Source organism: Pyrgilauda ruficollis, unplaced genomic scaffold (assembly GCF_017590135.1).
Source record: "Pyrgilauda ruficollis isolate IOZ18807 unplaced genomic scaffold, ASM1759013v1 scaffold12, whole genome shotgun sequence".
NCBI classification, from domain to species: Eukaryota; Metazoa; Chordata; class Aves; order Passeriformes; family Passeridae; genus Pyrgilauda; species Pyrgilauda ruficollis.
In genome coordinates this window covers 13,149,968-13,171,366 of record NW_024510321.1, presented here as the reverse complement: position 1 = coordinate 13,171,366, position 21,399 = coordinate 13,149,968, and the positions used below count along the sequence as shown (strand labels likewise).

The 21,399-nt window shown below is 40.9% G+C and overlaps 1 protein-coding gene across 1 annotated transcript; it reads right to left on the bottom strand.

The window, feature by feature from the left end:
* Nucleotides 1-1,387: 1,387 nt before the first annotated feature.
* MAP3K8 (mitogen-activated protein kinase kinase kinase 8) lies at nt 1,388-18,258 on the bottom strand. Its single transcript, XM_041487959.1, has 8 exons — nt 18,131-18,258; nt 16,900-17,260; nt 13,740-13,904; nt 12,038-12,299; nt 9,349-9,455; nt 5,212-5,364; nt 4,291-4,537; nt 1,388-2,809 (listed from the first exon to the last, which is right to left on the bottom strand). The coding sequence occupies exons 1-8, from the start codon at nt 18,163-18,165 to the stop codon at nt 2,676-2,678; spliced, it is 1,464 nt and encodes a 487-aa protein (XP_041343893.1). The 5' UTR covers nt 18,166-18,258; the 3' UTR covers nt 1,388-2,675.
* Nucleotides 18,259-21,399: the final 3,141 nt, after the last annotated feature.

Here is a 21,399-nt window from a genome sequence, read left to right as displayed (position 1 = left end):
CCTCCAGCCTCCGTTCCTGTGAGTACACAGCTGCTCAGGCAACCAGATTAGAGGAGTAATCTTCCCCCTCCCAGGATATTTCTAACCCAGTTCATTTCCCTGACCTCATTCCCCAGGTGCTGGTATAAACAAGTGGACCTACACAATGCAGGGATCACTACTGTGGGATATGCTTGAGGGATGTGGGATGTTTGGGATGTGATGTATTGCTCCAGAGAGAAATTCCTGCTATGCTGCAGCCTGAGGCTCACCTGAGAAATAGTCCCCAGCTATTAGAAAGCTGACAGAGCTGGAAGCAATGCTTGGTGTTCAGCATACCTGAACAGCTGCTTGTTGCTTGTGTACCAGTCCTCTGAAGTGATAATTATCCTGAAGCCCTCGTACTGTTCAGACATGTGGATGTATCTATAAAGAACTATTGGTTCACTCAGCCAAACCTCATTACTTATGTCTGGCAATACATAGACTGTAATTATTTTGGATAACCTGGTCACTTACTACTTTCTTAGTAAGAAGATACATAACAGCCATAACTAAACCCAAATATGAAATAGTGAGCCTATATTAAATGGTGTCTCCATATGCAGATTTATATTCTGAAACATTTAGCTGGGTGGGGGGAAAGAGAACTGCATTACAGAAAAAAAAATAGAAAAAGTCAGTGTAACATTTTTAAAGCAAAGGTAAAAGACCCCTAGCAGGCTGCAATTTTGACATGGACCTCATTGTTGAAGTATACAGGCATTCAATAAGCATTTGCATAACCCTTAGCCAGGTGAGAATAAATACCTTAATTTTATAGAAGGGAAACTGGGGGAGAGATTATAAACCCACCTCCAATTATGTGAAAAGCTGCTTCCTACTAATTCTATTAATCTCCTTAAAGATCAAAAGCTATCAGCAAAAGATCATAAAACTGAACACAGGTCTCTGAAACCAAAGGTGACCATCCAAACCATTAGGTCACGTTTTCCTTAAGTCAGCCACAGGGAAAGTCTGATCCCTGAATATCCTGATCACTACAGTCAGTATAAATACTAAGAGGGCTCCCTCATACAGCTCTCCTCCAAGCGCTAGAGCAAGTGGATTATTCCCAACAACATTTTTTGCAGCAATTAACATCAGGACTGAAGTGCTCCATGCTGTACACAACTACTGTGCAACATCCAGGCAGTCCATAAGGAATGTTGGCATGTGAGAAGGAGATTTTGCCAGAAATATTTACCATCTGTTACTAGAGTATAAAATCCATCAGCAATCACCTTCACCCTACTTCCTAACAAGTGGAATGGTGCTGTAGTGTACCTGGGCCATGGTACGGGGTGCTGGCCCAAATGCAGCTGCAGCCCCATGCTGTGTTTGAAGATGAAGGAAGAATGACCACATCTCAAGGCACTGAGCTGGATTTATTCATTTGACCATATCAGTATCAAACTAGAAATCATCTGTTTAAGATCACGTGTTAGAGAGGAGCAGCATTAAATAACAGACATGAAAAAGACTGTGCTTCAGAAAAGATTCAGTGTACAACATACACAGTATGCCATTTAACACAAATGCTTATAAAGAGTCATCCTAAGCATCAGAAAGAGTTTTATAAAAGTTTACGTTCTCATCCCATGGGATGTACAGAACTATGCAGCTTACATAGTTTTACTATCATCCAAAACATCATGTTTCAAATGTATGAGGCACAGCAAGAACAATATAATTCCATTTCCATAGGAACATAAACACTGCTTGTCACTAATGACACACTTTCCAAACCGTAGCACTCACAGCAATTATACATGTGTACAATTTTAAAGTATTAAAAAGCAAGAGTTTGGAGCCTGCCCACTGTTACCAATAGGGAATAACATTTGATCTACCCTTGAAAACTATGATAGATACCCTTGCAGCAGTTGTAACATAGGAAGAAGTTGAAGTCACTGTCATACTTTGCCAGGGCCAACTTGCTGTGCAAATCCCAAAGCTAACCGATACTGCCAATGAAAGATTCCCTTGACCCACAGAGAAGGGGACAGCCTCCTCCTTAGCTCCCACTGCCCAGGGAAGATGCAAAGTTAAAACACATCTGCAAACAAGTGATAATCTGACTCCATAGACATTCTTAATTTTCATTAAGAATGGCTAGAGGCTGACCAAATCTTAAAGACCAAGAATGATCAAATCTTAAAGACAGAAAAAGACTGAACCAGTCTTCAACTGGTTAAATCAAGGACATCTTTTTTTTTTTTTTTTTTTTTTTTGGGATGGGGGATTGCAGGAAGGTTTTTTCTAAGGACAGCTCAGAGAGACTGAATCTTACAGCCCACATGCTAAATTATATTATATTTTTTTCCTGACATTATTTGCAAGCATATATTATAAGTTTTACAAAAGTGCAAGGCCCAGCACAGGAAGATATCCTGGATTAAGACATTCCCAGCAGCAGTGTTCTTTTTGCCATCTTCTTGTTGGTCAACCAGCAGACACACAAACATCACTGCTTGGGATCAGCTTATCAGAACCCCTAAGGGTTTAGCTTAATCATCTGTGCAATTAAACACTATTCACATTTGACAGCCTATAATGGCAACAGTTTTATGTACAAATTGGAAAATCAAGTCTTAAAATCAAGTTTTAAGAGGTAGAGGTCCATTTCTGACTTGTCAACATAAAATGTTACTGAGTCAATCATATTCCGAGGCTGGTGGTCCCCTAACAATATTGAAGTAACCAGCTAGAGCTCCAAGGTCTATGTAGAGTGATCTTTGTCTCTTTAGCAGGTCTGACTCTTCCATGCTCCCATTACACAACGAGGAATCTAAAAAGAAAATAGAGAAACCATGTAAATACTGCAAAAATAGCTGTATCAGTTAATTTTCATATTTGTCAGTATTACTGGAATATTTTGCCTATTATTTGATATTATTAATCTGTGGTTTAGAAAAATTTTCAGTGCAACATAAGTCAAACCTCAAATAAAATAAAATCTAACAAACCAACCCACAGCTCTAGGACAAAGAAAGGGAAGCAGTTTGCAACTGCAAACAGCAAGTGTGTTCAACTACTTTAAAAAATGTCTCCATCAGCTGGAACAGTTAGGCAATGCTTTCTCATCCTCTGAGCTACAGTGCTGAAGGAGAGTTTGGTGCAAGAAAAAACCTGCTAACTTTCTGCTATCTGAGAATTCTGCTTCCTCATAGGGCAATTTTCATCTAAACAAAGGACATCATCTTTCTCTGGGTGTGACAAAAGATAACAAACACAGGACCATTTTTTATTCCTTTTAAATCAAGGTCTGAAAAGACAGATTGGGTTTGCAATGGCAGAATTCCCCTGAATACTTGTATAATGAGTGTCTTGGAAACTCAAGCACCTACAACGAAGTCCAAGTTTAATGGTCCAATATTCTCTTAATTTTCAAAAGAATTGATTCAGATGGTCTGGGCTGGTCAAAGGATTTTGCACCTCAAGGCAAAATCCAGAAGGTACAATGCCATTCTAAATCCAAAAACTGTGACTGATTTTTTCACTGAATTTGTTGCAACAATTACGCATTACAGTGCCCAAAACTTAGCACAGATATCTTTTGAAATATTTATCCCAATTAAATAAACCACTTGTTTGGGAAGGGCCTTTCAATGTATTTTGTCAGAATCCTCGTAATGTATTTGGTAAGTAGAAGAAAAGCATTTTGAAGCCTGTTGGCAGGTTGTTGGCAGTAAATCTCACTGGGGCTTGAAAGGGCAGTTTCCTGCCAAGATAATGTATTATCCTTCATTAAGCACTTACTAATGCACAAGGGCAACAGCATTCTATCCCACAGTCATTTCTAGTTTTAAAACAAAGGGCTTTTACTCCTGACACACAGCAACATTAGTTATGGTTTTGTGTGTGTGTTTTTCCTTAAAAAGGCAAAAAGTGTTGGATTTGCTGGTGGTTGTTGGACTTCGTCGCTATTTACAAATCAAGAGTGTCTATAAAACATCTCTCGAACAGTGTCAAATTGAGCCCATTTGGGACAGCAATCGATACTTCATGAAGTGCCCTGAATGACTGCCATGGCTTTTCCAAGAGCCAGTCCTTCAGGAGCACAGAAGTCAGGCTAGGTTCTTCCCCACTGAAGTCAATGTGCGTTGTACAGTTCACTCCATGACCTCGGGGTCTGATCTCATCTGATTAGGATTTTCACCGGTCACTTTCCAGATGTGCTGTGAGTTTCCTTGGTTCCTTACCACTCATTCAAATCAAGATTTGACACAATGTAAAGTCTACAAAGTCCAAGGCAGGTGATCCCATTACCTGTGATATTTTCTGGCAGCTGCAGATCCTTCCTGGCGAGCAGTCTTTTCCTTTCAAACAGCGCCGAGTCCAGACTCTGGCACCGTGGCTGCTCCTCTGGGGGTGGGTGTAAGGCCTCATGTTTCAGCAGGTCTGCTGCAGACAGCCTGTGATTAGGATTCCTGTCCAGAGCTGCTTCTAGCAATTCTCTCATAGAAGTGCTGCAGTCCTCAGCAATATCCTCTAAGGGGGGAGCTTGTTTGTGTATCTGTCAGAATGAAAAAAGACCATGGAAACAGTTATTCCAAAAACAGTGAAAGAGGAAGTCATGGATAACCACATGAGTGGTCTGGGAATTCCCCAATTAGGACTCATCACCTCCCTAAGTAAGGCTGATCAACTGGAACAGAACATGCAATTACACAACATCCACTTTTTAAAAATCAGATTTTATAATAAATTTAAAAACTCAAAGAAACTTCAAGTAAGCTAAAATCCAGTGCAATGCAAATTCACTGATATTGATATCAGTGAAAATATATATATATATAGATATAGATTTCTATACCACACTGGAAGAGTCAGAGAATCAAATCTGCCAGGCTCCAATTTTTATCTGCAACTTCTAAGGAAAACAGACAAGTGGAAGACAGATGGGCTTGTTTCAACCAAGTCTCACACTGATCTAACCCTGTCCTTCCAGCAAACCCAAGGCCTGTAAATTGAAACACAAATCACAGAGACAACTCCAGCCCAGTCTCTGTCTTCCCCTAAGAGATCAAAACCCACTCTTCCCTCCCTCCCTCCCACCCCTGAAGCAAAAAGGATGATATCATCTCTCTGACAAATATTTTGATAGTTTTTATATGACTGGAGCTTTCCCAACAAGAGTACAGGAAACCCTCCAACTGATTCTGAGCTGGCTCTGCTGAGGACACTCACAATATAGAGGTAGGAGGGATATGCAGAACGAGGGTATCTGTTCACCCAGGGCGGGATGCCTGTTTGCATATGAATAATAGTAGCTCCCATGCTGTAGATGTCTGCTTTTGTTGTGTGGCCTCTGCAAAGGATAACTTCAGGGCTCATGTAAATCTGTGAAAAAGAGTTTAAAAAAAAAAAAAAAAAAGATTACTCAACAGGGGAAAACAACAACCAAAGATGATGTAATGGCATTTTGTGATCCTGGAAACCCCGCTTGAAGGGATGCATAGTAGTGTATCTGCAAGCACCATTTGGGAAGACAGATTGTTCTGCTCTGCATATGAGTACAGCCAAAGAGACAGTACGTGGACAAACTCATATTCCAGGCTTGCCTCCTCAGACAGGCCATAGGTCAGTGGCTATGGGCCTTAGCTGAGCTGTAAGAGGCTGAGCTTCCAGCCATGGCTCTGCCTTGATCAGATGAGTAGCAGAAGCCTCATCCCTCCACAGCAAAAGGAGGTGCCTGAATTGCCAGTTTGTTTTGTGGGGCACTGCTGGGACTGCTCCATTCTGCTTGAACGATGGCTGGGCATGAGCTAAAGAGAGAGGGTGAGCTGTACTGACAGCCACCCAGACGGGGACAGGAGTCCTCCCCTCAGATCCCTGTTACACAGAATACTACAGAACCCTTCTGAGCACAACTGACAGATATATACCTTCCTGTCTTCTTTACTCTTCTTACCCCCTCCCTCTTATCAACTAACCTGCATGATGGAGCATTATCCTGAGAAATGGGATGATGAGAAACAAGCCAGGTCTAGGCAATGCATAAATCAAAAGTTAGGTGCCCTTTCCACCAGAGCAGCTATGAAGACAAGAATCCCTCTTCTAACCTTTTTCCAAACCAAAAATTCTAATCTTTCTTGTTGGAAACCAAAATAGTTTCCATCCAAACATTTCACTGAAACTTTTGAATTTGCCAAGAGTCTAAAGAAGGATCTTGGAAGCTCCTGCCAGCAACAGGCAGCTCAGAGTGCAGCTGGAGGAGAACCAGACAGGCAGGATGCAGGAGGCACACCCTGCACAGCTCTACCACTGCCACTGGTCTGGGGAGCAGGTTTCAACACCACAGGGGCACAGCCCACGGCACACCGGGTTAGCAAGCTACCATATTTGCTTCTGGTTCCTACTTTTCCCTCATCCAATTTCCCTCTAAAGGATTCAAACAAACTTTAATTAGTTCAAGTCATCCTTGACACAAAGAATCACATTAAAAGACATTAAATGACACAAGGGCAGGAAGTTAAGTCACCACCACATGGCTTGACTGCTTATTACCACAGAGTGAGAACGTCTGTAGGGCCCACCAAATTCCAAGGAAAACTTTCCAGTAAATTACATTCCCTATCTGCAAATAGAGCTTGTGATAGGAAGTGTGTGTAAAGCCTCAGCAGGTGTCTGCAGCTGCTACTGACTCATCCATTGCTTTCCTCATGGCTAAGAGAGAATCAGCGCATCTGCACCCTCCACCTTTAAGTCTCATAAGGAGAAAAGAACAGAAGGTCTAATTTTGCAAAAATAAGCCTTTGGCAAATACAGTGCAACTTCAGTGAAATCTACATAAGCAAGTAGCAGCTGCCTTCAAAAAAGAATGCTGGTACAAGAACCTGTCTGCAGCTAAGGTGAGATAATGGTCAAGATGCACCTTGACTGCACTGTGACAAAAATCAAAAATGAGCTCCAAAGCTCTGATTTCAGACTGGTCTAAGAGTCTGTTGTCACCAAAGCAGACAGCTCAAGCAATGGATAACTTCCCTTTCTCATTCCTTCTGACTGGTGGGCTGGCACTTGCCTGCCAGTAAGATCAGCCACAGCCCAGCAAAAAAACAGTCCTTTCTTCATGCTGCACTAGTTTTAGTTTAGCATTCCTGAAAATGGATCATACCTTCCACACTCGATAAACTTTAGCAGACTTTTTACCCTGAAATGGTTGTAACTGAAGCTTACATATTTTAACAAAGTGACAGAAGCATAACAGAAAGTGTAGCAACTGCCTAGAAAAAGTATTTCCTGCACAGCAGTTTCATAACAACCACAGTTTAATGTTCTGCATGACTTGTACACAAAAGCAGTAACACCAGTTCTCTTTCACACTACACCATCTAAATAAAATTTAACTATCTTTCAATCCCGTTGCCCAGAATTGTAACTACTAATTTTTTATCAACACAAAGAAGATTCACTACATTCAGACTTCCTGTGCTGTAGAAGTGAATAGAAATCCTAACTCCCAGAGAACATGCACAGGACAAAGGTTACTCCACCTGCCACTTCCCACAAGGACATAAGTCCCTGCCAATACCAGATGTAAGAGAAACCAGCCAGCTCACTGGCACAATGCTGCTTGGCAGGGACAGAGCCCCAGCCAGGGGTTGCACAATTACATTCAGGAACAGCAGGGCAACTGCACCACTGCTTAAGGCTGCATAATACAGGGTGCAAAACTCAAGAGGACTTTGGAGAGTTAAGATCTCACTTTGAAAAAAAAATCATCAAGAAAGCCAGACTACAGAGGGTCTTTGTGGGTGACAGGATTAGGCACTGTGGAGAGGAAGATGCCTAGAATGAAGACTGTGAGCAGAAAAACCTATAGAAGCATCAGGAACATTAGCTGTAAGTCTTTCATGGTATCTGAAAATCTCCTTTCCCAGTGCTGCCTTTCCAACCTCATTTCTGGCTGCAATGCTGCAGCAGGATTGCTGCTCACCTGAGGCAGCAAACACCAAACATGGCCATATTTCAGGGTTGGGGGGGATTAGCTTTCTGAGAACAGGACTGCAGATGTTAAAGAGTGTGGAATTTTCCTCCTATCAAATGAAGAACTAAGTGTTTTTCACTTGACAAACACTGAAGTGTTTTCACTTTTCACTTGTTCTTACTAACACAACCTTGGCCTGTCCTTCAAGATCCAGAAGTGGATCCTCTCTAGTCTGCTCCACAATCATGGAAATGTCCTGTTTACACACATCTCAATCATTGGGAAATACCCTACCAACTCATACCCACCACTGTTCTTATTAACAGCACACAAAACCCCCTTGAACAAGTAAAAAGCCCCAAACCAAAGTAAAAACCCCACAAAGTTCATGCATGAAGTGCCAGAAAGCATGGTCCTTCCAGTTCAACAAGCATTTTAAGCTCTTAACTGCTCTGACTAGAAAGACAGCGAAAACAAACATTCAAGTGTTTTCTCAATCATTTTGAAAAAAAATAAACAAGCCTGACCTTCTGTGAAATCTTGATTTATCCACCCCTTCTAAAAAGTGAAATGTTTTTTGACAGTTACACAGGGATTTCCTCTTTACACATGTGGAAGACTATTAAAAGGGTAAGTGCCAACATCTCAGCTAAAGCATTTCCTGCAAACAATCTCCTCCAGCAACAGAGAGCACAAATGCCACATCTGCAGCAGCTATCCAAGCTAATTGTTGGTGCTTGGTTGTTTGCTAAAACTCCAGCCCTGGAAGCACCTCGGCAGGAATGCAGCCCAAGTGGTGTGCAGAATCTCAAAGTCACTGAGATCATTTAAAAGGACCCCACCTCCATCACTGTAATGTCTAAGCAATTTTACCAGATAATCATGAACCTTGCCATGCACAACCTCTGAAGAACCAAAGGGTTACATGTAGATGGGGAACAGAGCTTAGAAGGGTTAAGAGATGAAACCCAGACATCTGTAATTTCTGTGGTTTTGCAGGAGGAATCCAAGTACAGTGTTGAACAGGTCACCCCAGCCCATAGTAAGTATCTCAGAAGAAATCTTTGCTAGAGCAAAGAACAAATTCCTATTTGAAGTGTCTCTGATCAGCAGCTGAAACACTGCAAACAACCCTCCTCAGAGTACTGTTTGACTCCAGTGAACAATTGCTAACAAATGAGACTGCAGAGAAAGTGACACGGCTTTCAAAGCATTCCATTCAGCAAGTTGAAAATAAAAATATAATTGAGACTCTATTAATGTTTGTTAAGTTTTTTTTAGGTTTTATAGTAACTATTTTACCCATGTTTTTAACCCTCCAACTTCAAATTTGAGCCTAAACACCACAACCATAGGACTAATGCAATATAAGGACTTTTGTCCCTTCAGCTTCTTACCTCTGTTCCTCTAAGATCTTTGGGATAGTAAATGTCTTCAGTCATTTGAACACTTAGGCCAAAATCCACCAAAACAGCCTTAGTTGACATAAAGACAATGTTGCTTGCTAAAAGAAAACCAAAAATTACATAATTTAAATGTCTGGCATGTTTGGTATTTATTTTACAACATTCTTGTTTCATTCAGATGCCTTCCTGAAAGGAGAGAGAGCAACCACTCTCTACAGTCAATATCCCTCTAGCCAAAATAGGTCTGGTAATGATTTGGTTCAATTTTAAATTGTATCTTAAAAGACAAACTGGTCTGATTTATGTAAAAGAACCAATGTTTTGTCATCTTCTTAGCTTAAAATTTAAAAAAAAGACAAAGATTAAATAGCTGAGGGTAGAGGAGGAAGGTAGAAGACTGCTAGGCACCACAGCACAGTGTTCTGAAGATGCTTAAGGGTCTCCAAGGTGGAGATCATGCTGTGCAGCTCTGGCTAGAAACAGCACAACTGTTGCTCACCAAGAAGTTTTTCTAGAGTAACAATCTAAGTGAAGGCAGAAACAGAGAGTATCCAGGGCCCCTCCACAACAGCCACACCAGTCACCTGCACTGGTCCATGAGGGCAGCTCAGCATGACAACAGAGGACAGACAGTGGCTGTAAAATTAATAGAAGACTGAGCATTTCAAACTCCCTCAGAATTGCAGCAGTATCTAGGAGCTTAATTTACTTTCCTTCATAAAACTGCCTGAGGCACAACTTTGTACTCAGAGACTTTGTTTGCAGCTGTATTTCTGATCAAATATTTAAGAATGTAGTGCTCGCTGTGAGCCTTTAGAAATTCTTGTTCACTGTTTCAGAAGATGGGGTAAAATGAAGCCTCCAAGTTACACAACAGAAACACATTTCCCTTACAGGAAACTGGGCCATTTTCTGTCTTGACAGTGCCTACCATGACCACCCAGTGGGAGGGCAGACTTGATTTCAGCAGTACTGATTCCTGGAGCAATGCTTCACACAGCTGCCACCTTACCAGCACTACATACTATGTAAATCTGTCATTTTAGGGATAACTTTGAAGATATAGATTTGAAACAGTCCATCATCTAAAGGGCCACACTGCCACAGTGCAGCAGGATCTGTTTCCTGCCTGGGACCATACCCAGCCCCAGCTGCAGCTGATTTTGGACTGAAGCTCCCCAGACCAAACAGCCTGATGGTTTAACTATTCTAAAACCGAGGAGGCAGCACTGAACACCTCCCAAGAACCAGAATGTCTTCCTCCCCTTCCTTGTTCAGGGCATTTTTTTACTCTCAATAAAATCCCCATCTTCTGTATCAGCAGAATAGACTCAACTGCAGCTCAAAAGCAGCAGAAAGAGTGAGGAAAAAAATCAGAGGTTTTGGGAAAGAGTCTTTTCTATTGATTCCACCTGGGGAGGGAAAACACACACTGCTCCCTGCATGGAGGCTGCCTTGCCAGGCAGTGGGCATGGCTCCACCTCAGGCCTGGAGTACCCAGCTCACCCTGGCACCAAACAGGCAGGAGCATGGTCAGGGCTCACCCCAGGCCCCTCTGGGCAACCATATCTGCCCCAGGCAATCTCTGCCCCAACATCTGCTCTGCATCCACCAACGCAGGGAAAGGCTGGAAAAAGCAAAACACACTCGTATCCACCACATTCACAATGGGCTGGCTCTCCTATCCACTACCTAGATGTAGTAGGCTTTGGACTGGTTTGGTTTTTAGATTGTTTAATTAATGTCTTTGTTACTGCTAATTAAAATAAATCTATAGGAAAGACTCTTACTACAAATGAGAAAGAAAAAGAAAGGGGAAAAATAAGCAGTTTTGTAGACCTGTCAGAATCTCAAAGACTTAAATCTAAAGTACTGACCCATACTAAATTTAAAAAACCCAAAAACCAAAAATGCAAAACTGAGATAAAAAATTAGCAATTCCTAATAGTTCACTTCTGTGAACTACTGTAATGCTTCAGTCTGAATACTTCTACTTTAAACCCTCAAGTTTAGCTAAACAAACTCAGAGATGCATCTATCTGCAGGCCAAGGTGGTCTGGGAGAAACAGCATTTAATACTGATTTAAATGCAACACATTAAAATTGAATTTTAAAGCATTTCAGTACCAGTGTATTTAATTTAGACTTAACATCAATATGTTTGCTTATTTATAGATATTAATATCCAGAGTTTTTGAAAGCAAACATTTATTAAAATTTGCTGTACTTGTTAAAACAAACAAAAAAAAACCCAGCACAAATTATGTATTTACTTCCAAGTGTCTCAAACTGAGGAAGAGCAGTGTAGAATTGTAACACCTAAAAGAAGGTGCAAGTTGAAGGTGAGCATGGAAACATTCAGGATGAATTTATACTAAAAGCAGGAAACTTCTGTCTGAACACAGACTGATAGCTTCACTCTTTAGGTTTTTATTTAAATTGAGTTGCTCTTGAATGGCATAGGATCTGACTTTCTAATTACCCTCTCTGCTGGAGTGAATTAATAAACAGTGTAAGTAACTATTACCTCCAGAACCTGACCTTGCCATTTGTTAAGCATTATCCATCCCTCCCACTCAGAGCTGATAAGGCTGTGTGCCCCAGCTCAGTCCCAGGGACTCCACGAGGGCCCCAGCCCAGCCAGGACCAGAAAGCACCCCAAGGAATCACACAGACGTACGTTTGATGTCATGGTGGATAATCCTCTTCGAGTGGAGAAAGTCAAGTCCTTTCAGAATATGCTTTGTCACCCAAATTATTTCAAACTCTCTCATAGGCCCACAGCTCTCCAGCTTTTCCATGACAGATCCTCCCTCTCCAGCTTCCATGAAGAGATGGATCGTCTCATCCCACAAAATAGCGCCGTATAATTCAGCAATGTTTTCATGACGGAAACATGCCTGTATTTCAACATCTGATGGTTTGAACTGCTCCACTGGGACCTAGGACATTGAAACAAAACCACAGTTATCCATAACAAAACCAAGTTAGCCACGTGCACACTAATTATCCTATAGATTAACAGAAAAGACGGAAGTAGAGCACTTGTATACACTTGTTAAAATACTGAGCTTTACTTTGCTCCTGTAACTTTTCTTCCTTTGCAGCTGAGAGACATCCTGTTAAAAGTTGAGAGACATTTTGGAATCATGCCCAAATAAAAAGTGCAATCTTCCAGAAAAAGCAATGTAGCAAGAGTTATTCCCGTCAAAATCCAGTGATTACACAAAAGCTTTATGCAAACTTCCTGGTGAAGGAGATAAAATTCCCACTGCTTTTTCCATTAGCTTTGTGCACCCATCTGCACTACCAGAACTACACACCCACCTGACAGGTGGATCAGTGCTTGCAGAGCTCAGGCCCATTACTGACCTCAATTCAGTCCTTATCAGCACTGGTTTATGGCTTACAAGAAATGAAAGCAGCTTTGAAGGGAGCGCCAGCAGCACGATATTTCTTTAAAAAGTACTGATGGCAGATTGCTGAGACAATAAAAGCAGTATTTGCTTACATACAGAAAAGCTACTACTACTCTGTTTAGTTTTCTTTCCTTGGACTCGAGTCTGTGAACCAAATAAGAGGGTCATTTATTTCAATGAGAAATACTGTTTGTATTTTCAGAAATATTAGGATACTTTAATTCTGCAGTGGGTTATGCAGGAGCAGCTAACAATCTGTCCCCACGTGGACACACAGGCTGCAGGGGAGGGACACACAGCTGCCTGCCCAACTCTTTGACACACAGAATTAATACAGGTACTTATTTATGATGCAATATACGGGGATATAGACCAATGTCCCAACTGAGCTTTTACTGGCCCTGCTCAATACAAAATAGTATGTTAAAAGGCACAGCTGAAAGAAAATGTTGGCTTGCATAAAAGTTGGACAGCGCTCAGCAGTTCTTTTGAGGCACCTCACAGCCCCAACCCAGTCAGTGCCCACAACACAGTAAGAGTTGCACATACTGAGTTCTCAGGGACTTTAATGGCACTGGAGGAAAGAAAACTGAAATCTGAGCACCTCAGTTAAAGGACAGGAGCTTCAGCAGGGACAGGATCTCACTCTGATATTTTACCCTGGGAAAAAAACCCTGCTGTTTCAGCAGGACAAGCAGAAAATCCACTCTGCACAACAGGCCATGTGCGAGTTCCACACACTTCTAGATACTTTTAAAATGCTGAAACATTTGCAGCTTTAGAGCAAAAAAATTTAAACAAGCTAACAGAAGTGTACATTTTCCCCACCTTGTTTAGGCCAACAAAATCAAGTTGATCATCAGCCAATAGTGGAATTTGATGCAGACATCTTTGAAAATAGACTGTATGTAGTATATAGTTATACAATATTTGCTCAGAGATAAAACTACTGAACTAACATACCAATTTGCATGCCATTCGTTTCTTGGTTTCTCTGTCTTGGGCTAAGTACACTTTCCCAAAAGCTCCCCGAGGAATAAAATCAGAACCAATATTCCTGTAAGTCAACTTCCACGGAAACAGGAGCACATCCGAGTCAATCTGATAGCGCCCGTTCTTGGGTGTGATCTGTGGAGTTAAATAAATAACAAAAAATCACAGTGAAGTTAAAACCACTAAAATCTAATTAATTGTATACATATAGTGGGAAAACCCCCATATCACTAATGTGTATGATGCACATGATCTGCTTAGCAGTCTTTATTTAGTAACACCAAATGGGAACAGCATGTGAGGTGTGGCATTCATTCACAGCCTAGGCATCCATGTTTCTCTCCAGTGACTAACTTATGAAGTGTAAGTTGCAATTAATTGTCTTGAAAAAACAACAACAGCAGCTGGGTTAATGAAATTACCCACCTCTCGTTATTAGATTTACCTGCACATGTTTGTCCTTCCTGTAATCTGTTAACTTGTTATGCCACATACCTGTTACTCATAGGTTATCTTATACAATGTGAGCAAGAGTTTCAGCATTTCCTAATATCACATGGACCGCAAGGAGTTTAATTTCCCATCTTGTATTGGAGTTTCTGCTGCTTAGTAAAAGGTCAAAGAAGTCTGCCTTGATTTTACCAGCCACTTTCCTCTAGTTTTATACCATAGTTTAAAAAACAAGAGAGGGAGTAATATTGCCTCCTCTAGGTGGGTAATGCTGGGAGCTTTGCTTCTTCTGTATCACCAACTAGGCAAGGAGGGGATTCAGGGCACCTAAGACAATATCTTGCTCTAAATCTTTTTCCCAAACAGTTCCCTCCCTCTGCACGTGACAGAGAGAGACCAAGCGCCCAACTACAGACATGTGAGTATTGCTTGGTCCCTGATGCTGCTTCTTCAGTCTCTCAGCTACAAAATTAATAATATTTCCTACGAATACGCTTCTAATCATTTCAGCCAGTATCTGGAATATCATTAATCTCCTTACTGCTACTTCATCAAGATTCTTGAAGAGATGTTAAATCACATGAAGGATACTTCTCATTTCATGTCTGTCACAGGGCCTCAAATACCCAGCTCTTCAACTACTCTTTTTAAGATAACAGCATATCAGGAAGATTATTTGTTTTAGATTTCTATTTAAGATGTAACATATAATCTTCCACTCTTAATCTACCACCATGCTTTTCAATTAGGAAAGCACCTTCTTGACTGCTAAAATTGTCATTTATGATTTGTGCTACATGAAATAAATTAATTCTTCTAAGTTCCTAGATCTGGAACTTTGGCCAAGGGGGCATGGGGGGCTGTCCTTCAATAAAAAGTATTCTGCTTAGGATAGAGAGAACATGCCTTCCCTCTACTTATTAGAGTCAGGGTAAAGCAATCTGTACATGTCTAACAATCTGTACATCTTGCTTGCCTACTTCTGCACTTCAAAGAGTTGAGACTAATCCATATGGGTTACACCTTATCCTGGAAAGGAAGTGACGATGAGCAGAGTTGATTTGGAGAGCAAGACATCGACGACCACCACACTACTCATGTTTTCTGGAGGCTTTTAGGATTAGCTCCTAGCCTGACCCTGTGAACATTTGTCTCTGGCTGCAATGCATCTTTCAGTTCAGTTTTAACTAAAAGAAATCCAGCCTGTGCACTTCAAGACCCCTTGTGATGCAAGCCACAGTGCAGCCAGTGAGGGTCACCAGGCAGTCAGAAATACCCCTGACCCCGGCCAAAATGCTGTAGATATTTACAGAGCAGTGCCCCTGCTGAAATGCATGCACAGGTAAACCCTGACTCCAACCCTCAGTTGCATAATGGGATCACGTGCACCTAATAGTACTGGGTTCATACCAATTGTATGCATCTGTAGAAACAATATGCAAACAAAACAACCACGAGTACATAGAACAGTGTCTACCCTAAGCATAGGAAACATTTAATATTACTAAGTGTCATTTCAATGTTACCGAGTTGAAAAGTGATTGTTTTGCAAAACTGCAGTGCTCCCTCCAAATCAGAATAAAGCAATACCCTGTGGTATTTCACACATAAGTAACCAGTAAGCCTCAAGCAACCAGTTCACATATAAAATATATTATATGCAGGACATTTAAGATGATAGATGTAGAGCATCTTAAGAAAATACAGCAGCAACACCAACAGGCATGAGTAGAATTCCACTGCAACACTGTTTCCAGAGCAACTGATCTTAAATGAAAGTTTAATGACACTAATATCCAGAGATGCTTGTAGAACACAAACAATTTTAGGGAAAAAAATAACATCTCAAAACAATACAACTATATACTTGAATTTAGCAGTGTGAGATATTACATTGTACAATGAACATAATACATTACTATATTGTCAGATCCTAGATCTTTATTTTTGGGAGTTTGCACAATGAATGTTTTACAGCATGAACACAAGGCACTAGAAGACTCTTACTGTCTCCCAGACCTGTAAACCATCATAGTTCATAGAATCATAGACAGGCTTTGGTTGGAAGGGGTCTTAAAGATCATCTAGTTGTAACTCCTCTGCTATGGGAAGGGATGTCACTCACTAGGTCAGGTTGCTTAGGGCTTCATCCAGCCTTGCCTTGAACACTTCCAGGGATAGGGTATCCACAATTTCTCTGAACAGTCTATTGCAGGGCCTTACCACCCTCAGAGTAAAGAAATCACTGCACTTTTAGTTTAAAATCATTCCACCTTGTCTTATCACTACACACCCTTCTTAAAAGTCACTCTCCCTCTTTTTTATGCAAGTTGTGGATTTTATAAGCCCCATTTAAGTACTGAAAGGACAAAATGAGTTGTAGATTTTGCTTTTTAAATGCTTGTCTCAAGTTTGTATTCAACAGTGGGAAATGTTTTCTAACCTCCAGGGATACTAGGAGATAACAGAGTGGATCCTTCTGAAAAACAGACCTTTCTCCATAGCTGCCTGAGACTGCAGGGGCTAGACTTGATAGGCTCAGAGACCCCTTCCAGTCCCAGGGTTGCACAGGAAGCCACAGCCTGTTACTTCTGGAACTAAGCTTTATTTAGAATCATTAAAAACTTCTAATTCCTATGGTCTGTGAAATGCCAAGTAAAAGGAAAACAGCCGTACATACCATATTCAAGAGGATTCCAGATTCCTGTTGTCTGCATCCTTTAAATTGTTTTGCAGTGTTAGACACCTGATTGGCAAAAGCAAGCAGGTCTTCCACAGTCCCGTATTTGACAGAGGACATCAAAGAGACCTCCCCTTCACAAAACAGTAACGATTCTGCACGTTCATCATTTTGATTTGCCTCTTCACACATGGTAATTAAGCTGTCTTCATAGACTGCAATGTCTTCGCCTGGATAATGGTTTTCCATGATGGCTATCACCTCAGACATATTTAGATCAGCTAGCAACAAGTCAATCTCCTCTTTGCTATCACTACCCGTGCTCATATACTCCATTACTGTCCACTTTGCAAAATCACTCCTGGAAAAAAAAAAGAAACAAACTTGAAAACATTTTTCAACTAAATTTATTTTAGCAAAGTAAGAAAGAAAAGGAGTTCAGAAGTGATCAGCAGCTCATCATTATTCAGATTTAACATTAATAACTTGTATTAAGACAAAAATCATAATTAGGAACCTGGGTGAAGACAAAATGGAGAAGTATTTGCTAGTGAAATTTATTTAGAAGTTACTAGTTAACCTCCCCTATCACTCACTCTCAGAATTTTTTATGCTAAAGCTTTCCCTAAGAGGAACAGGTACAGTAATACACCACTATGATAGATATGCAAAAATGAAGGAGCACCCTCAATACAAACAAAGGAATTCATTGTTTGGAAAAGAATGACAAAGAGAGATATTAACATTCTCAATTAGTTTATGTCTAAGTTTGTATTGACATTTAAGTGATCCAGAAAGAAGGAAAGGCCACAAAGCAAGGTCATTCCACTAGTAATAAGCATCTGTTAGCACCACTGTACAAAGCACAAGTGTCACCACCTGAGATACAAAATCCGTATTTCTTTTTGCAATTAACTGATCAGAACTAGACTTAAACTGAAATTTTCACCCTTACTTTCAGAAGAAAGTCAGAAACTGAGCTATCATAAAATCAATGAGCTTTTGAAGTGGTTTCCAACAGTTTGTTCTGTTCCCACTAAACCTAACAATAACTTTTTAGGTTACTATTGCAACTAGTTTGCTGCAATGGATTTACAAGCTGGGTTCAACTTCCCAAGAAGTCCCTTTCTATTCCAGAACATTACATATTCAACTTAAAAACATATGCATTGTCAGTCATTAAAATACTGACACAAATACTTTCCAACACATAAATGTCTAGAGCACTTACCTTGTATTTAACCTGATTACATCACTCAAAACCATTTAAAAACATCTCAATAGAATCCCTGAAGTCATCACGTTTTTCTGAACCCGTATTTACCACTGATGATAATTTCACAGTGTTCTGTGGCAGCCTATTAAAAAAAGCAAAACAAATAAAGCCATTGGATATTAGCTCAAGCAGAAGGACTGGTTTGTGCTCATATAGATCATTTGGTTCACGGAAAGAAGAGCTAGTAATCACAAGGTTGAGACAACAGGGGATTTTTCTGCAGAAAAAAAATGACAACTCAATAAAGAATCAAGCTACTGTATCATCCAGATTTCCAAGCAGTAGTGAAAAAATAGTTTTTCCATGGTTAGGTCTCGAGTTTTATTCTCTTTGTCTCATGCTTGCTTAAGCAAAAAGTAGGACCTCCTTTTCCTTTAGCAGAACTGACTACAGCATGCCCTCTTTAGAGAGCTCTCACTTCCCTTTTTCATAATCCACTGCACCATCTATTTTGGGCAAAAGATAACAAGATAACAACTAGGCAAAAAGAAACTTAAAAAAAAAAAAAGAGAGAGAAAACGAAAAGCAGCAAACAAAGCCTTATCTCAAGGACAGGCAGCAGACTCGGTCCCCTGAGGACACGGAGCAATGTGTTTACCCAGGTACAGTTTCTGGTTATGATCACTATCTTTCTTACCCTCACCACAAGGACGTAGAAGCTTTGTGGCACATATTTCTCATTGGTTAGAGTATTTACGTCAGCTCTAATGTGAAGAAAACCAAGTAAAATGACGTGTCTGAGTTGGCAAAGTAGTCAGACCACGTGCTGAAAATTCAAAAGGCAGGATAGGACAGCAGATTCAGCATCAGAAAAGGGAAATGGAGTGCCTGTTCCTTTTCAAACTCAGACCTAAACCCTGGGAGTGATGGTGGCAGAGCAGAGCTCTGCCAGCCCCCATTCCCCAGGACAGGCACAGTGACTTTCACCAGCACTCTACACCAGTTCACCCATCCCTAACCCACACCCCCAGCATCAGGGCTGCCAGGTTGGAAACTTTGTGGTCACTAGCACTGCTTGATCGGGGAGGCCCCAGGCTTTGTATCCTGGGTGCTCAGAGAGACCGCAAAAAGGAAAATATGCTGTGGGTGTTTTCTAGCCCCTATCACCTCAACTTGCTCCATGACCAAGCTATAGGCTGTTAACAAAGCCTGAATGTGGTTACTTTTTAATAGAATGAGATTTCCATTTTTCCCCAGACCAGGACTTCTATTCATTAGTTTGTTGGTTTTTGGTGTTCTTTTTTTGGTCTGGGTTTTTTCTGGTTTTTTGGTGCTGAATTAGTGGGGTTCAAAAGAAAAGAAACAGTGCTGTTACAAAAGGAACCAAGAGACCTTATGTGTAAAGTTACAAACTAGTCCTGAGGGACTTTCTGAAGAAAAACATGAGCCTCTAGATGCTCTGGTCTTTTGTGGATAAAGACAAATGCATGCCACAGTTAAACTAATTTACTCTCTGAGAGCATTTTCATGCACAAAGCATCTGTACAGATTAGACCAAATGTAGCTTTCTGGAAGTGCCAGCTCTGCTTCATTCCTCAAAATGTTCCCAAACTGGAGCACAATACTAATAATACTCTTGGCAGTTTCATGACTACCCAAAAAGTTCTGAACAACATGAAGAAGTGACTATAACCTGCATATTCTCAGTTCTTTTAGTGCTTGAGAAAAGCTGCAAACCCTCCACCTTTACAATTGCTGGAAAGAAAGAGGTAGTGAGGTGGGAGCTGGTCTCTTATCTCAAATAACAAGTGATGGAACAAGGGGAAATGGCTTCAAGTTGTGCCAGGAGAGGTTGGATATTAGGAAAATTTCTTCACTGAAAGAGTTGTCAAACACTGGAACAGGCTGCCCAGGGAAGTGGTGGAATCACCATCCCAGGGGGGATTTAAAAGACATATATGTAGATGTGACTCAGTTTAGTGGTGGGCTTGATAGTGCTGGGTTGGACTTGATAATTTTACAGATCTTTTCCAGCATAAATGATTTTATTTTTCCCTATATCTAGCAAATTCTAATCACTAAGTGTTTACACAATAAAAGCAGTTTCTAGACTATAAAAGCGGATTTTTTAAATTATGCAGCAATTTAGTACTACCCTTACAGACAAAAAAAAAGGGTCCATTTTCCAATGGGGAATTCACTCCTTCTATTTATCCCTAAAATCCTGTACTAGTATCAGTAATGGGCACTCATGTAGTATTCTAAATCATTCTATATAATCTAGATTCATAAAGAAATAATAACACTAAGTATGCTTTACTTAGATTCTCAGCTAAAAAACTGGGTTTACCTGCAGTGGAAAAATTAAACTGCATGCAAACACTTAAGTCAGTTGCTAAAGCACAAGACTCTTTCTCCAGTTTTGCCAATATTTCAACATCATCACATGAGTAATTTGTAAGTCAAAGGTTTATTTCTCTATTCTCTGTGCATCTATTCTCTCTATCCCTTTTGCCTAAGAAGTGTGCTGCCAGAGACCACTCTTATATCCGTCATATTAAATAAGAGTAACTGGATACCAGACTTCTGAGCCCCTGTGAGACTTTTTGTTTGTCAAGGGTCAACGATGGAAAAAATTGAACAAAATCTACAATAAAAATAAAATTTAAAAACCAACTCCACACAGACAAATAACCTGAACACCCCTTGCCCCCCCAAAAAAGCTAGCCACAAACTGCATAGACTGGCTCAACACAATCATACACCCATAACAAAGATCTCTTGCTGCTTTTAGAGAATAATTTTCTGGTCTAAGTGACAAGTGACTGCCCACTAGAAATGAAAAAAAGTCCTTATTTACTTTTAAGAAAACTTATCGACAGAACTTGAAAAACAATCCCTCTGGAAAAAAAACCAAAAAAACAAAAAAAAACAAAAAAACAAAAAAACAAAAAAAAAAAAAAAAAAAAAAAACAAAAAAAAACGCCCCCAAAAAACAAACTTCTACCGTTAAGGAACAAGAAATAGCAACAATTTCAGTAACATTTCACATATTCACTTGGAATAACAAAACCCGCGACTCTCCCAGCGCTGGCAGCAGCAGAGCCCAGCCCCAGCCCCTCCTGCCCTGCAGCCCCCGGGGCCAGCGCAGGTGCCGCAGCCGCGGCTGCTCCCCCGGAGGCCGAGGGCAGCCGGGAGCCCGAGCCGCGTCCGCCCGGCAGCGCAGCCCCGTCCCGCTCCGCTCCGTGCCCCTGCCCGGCCGGGCCCGTCCCCGCTCACCCGCG

Coding starts and splice junctions, on each gene's coding strand:
- MAP3K8 (XM_041487959.1), bottom strand. CDS start 18,165: ATGGTTTTGAGTGATGTAATCAGGTTAAATACAAG. Junction 5,365..9,348: donor AAGATCTTAGAGGAACAGAG/GTAAGAAGCTGA, acceptor TCTTTTTCACAG/ATTTACATGAGCCCTGAAGT. Junction 2,810..4,290: donor GCTGCCAGAAAATATCACAG/GTAATGGGATCA, acceptor TTTTCTTTTTAG/ATTCCTCGTTGTGTAATGGG.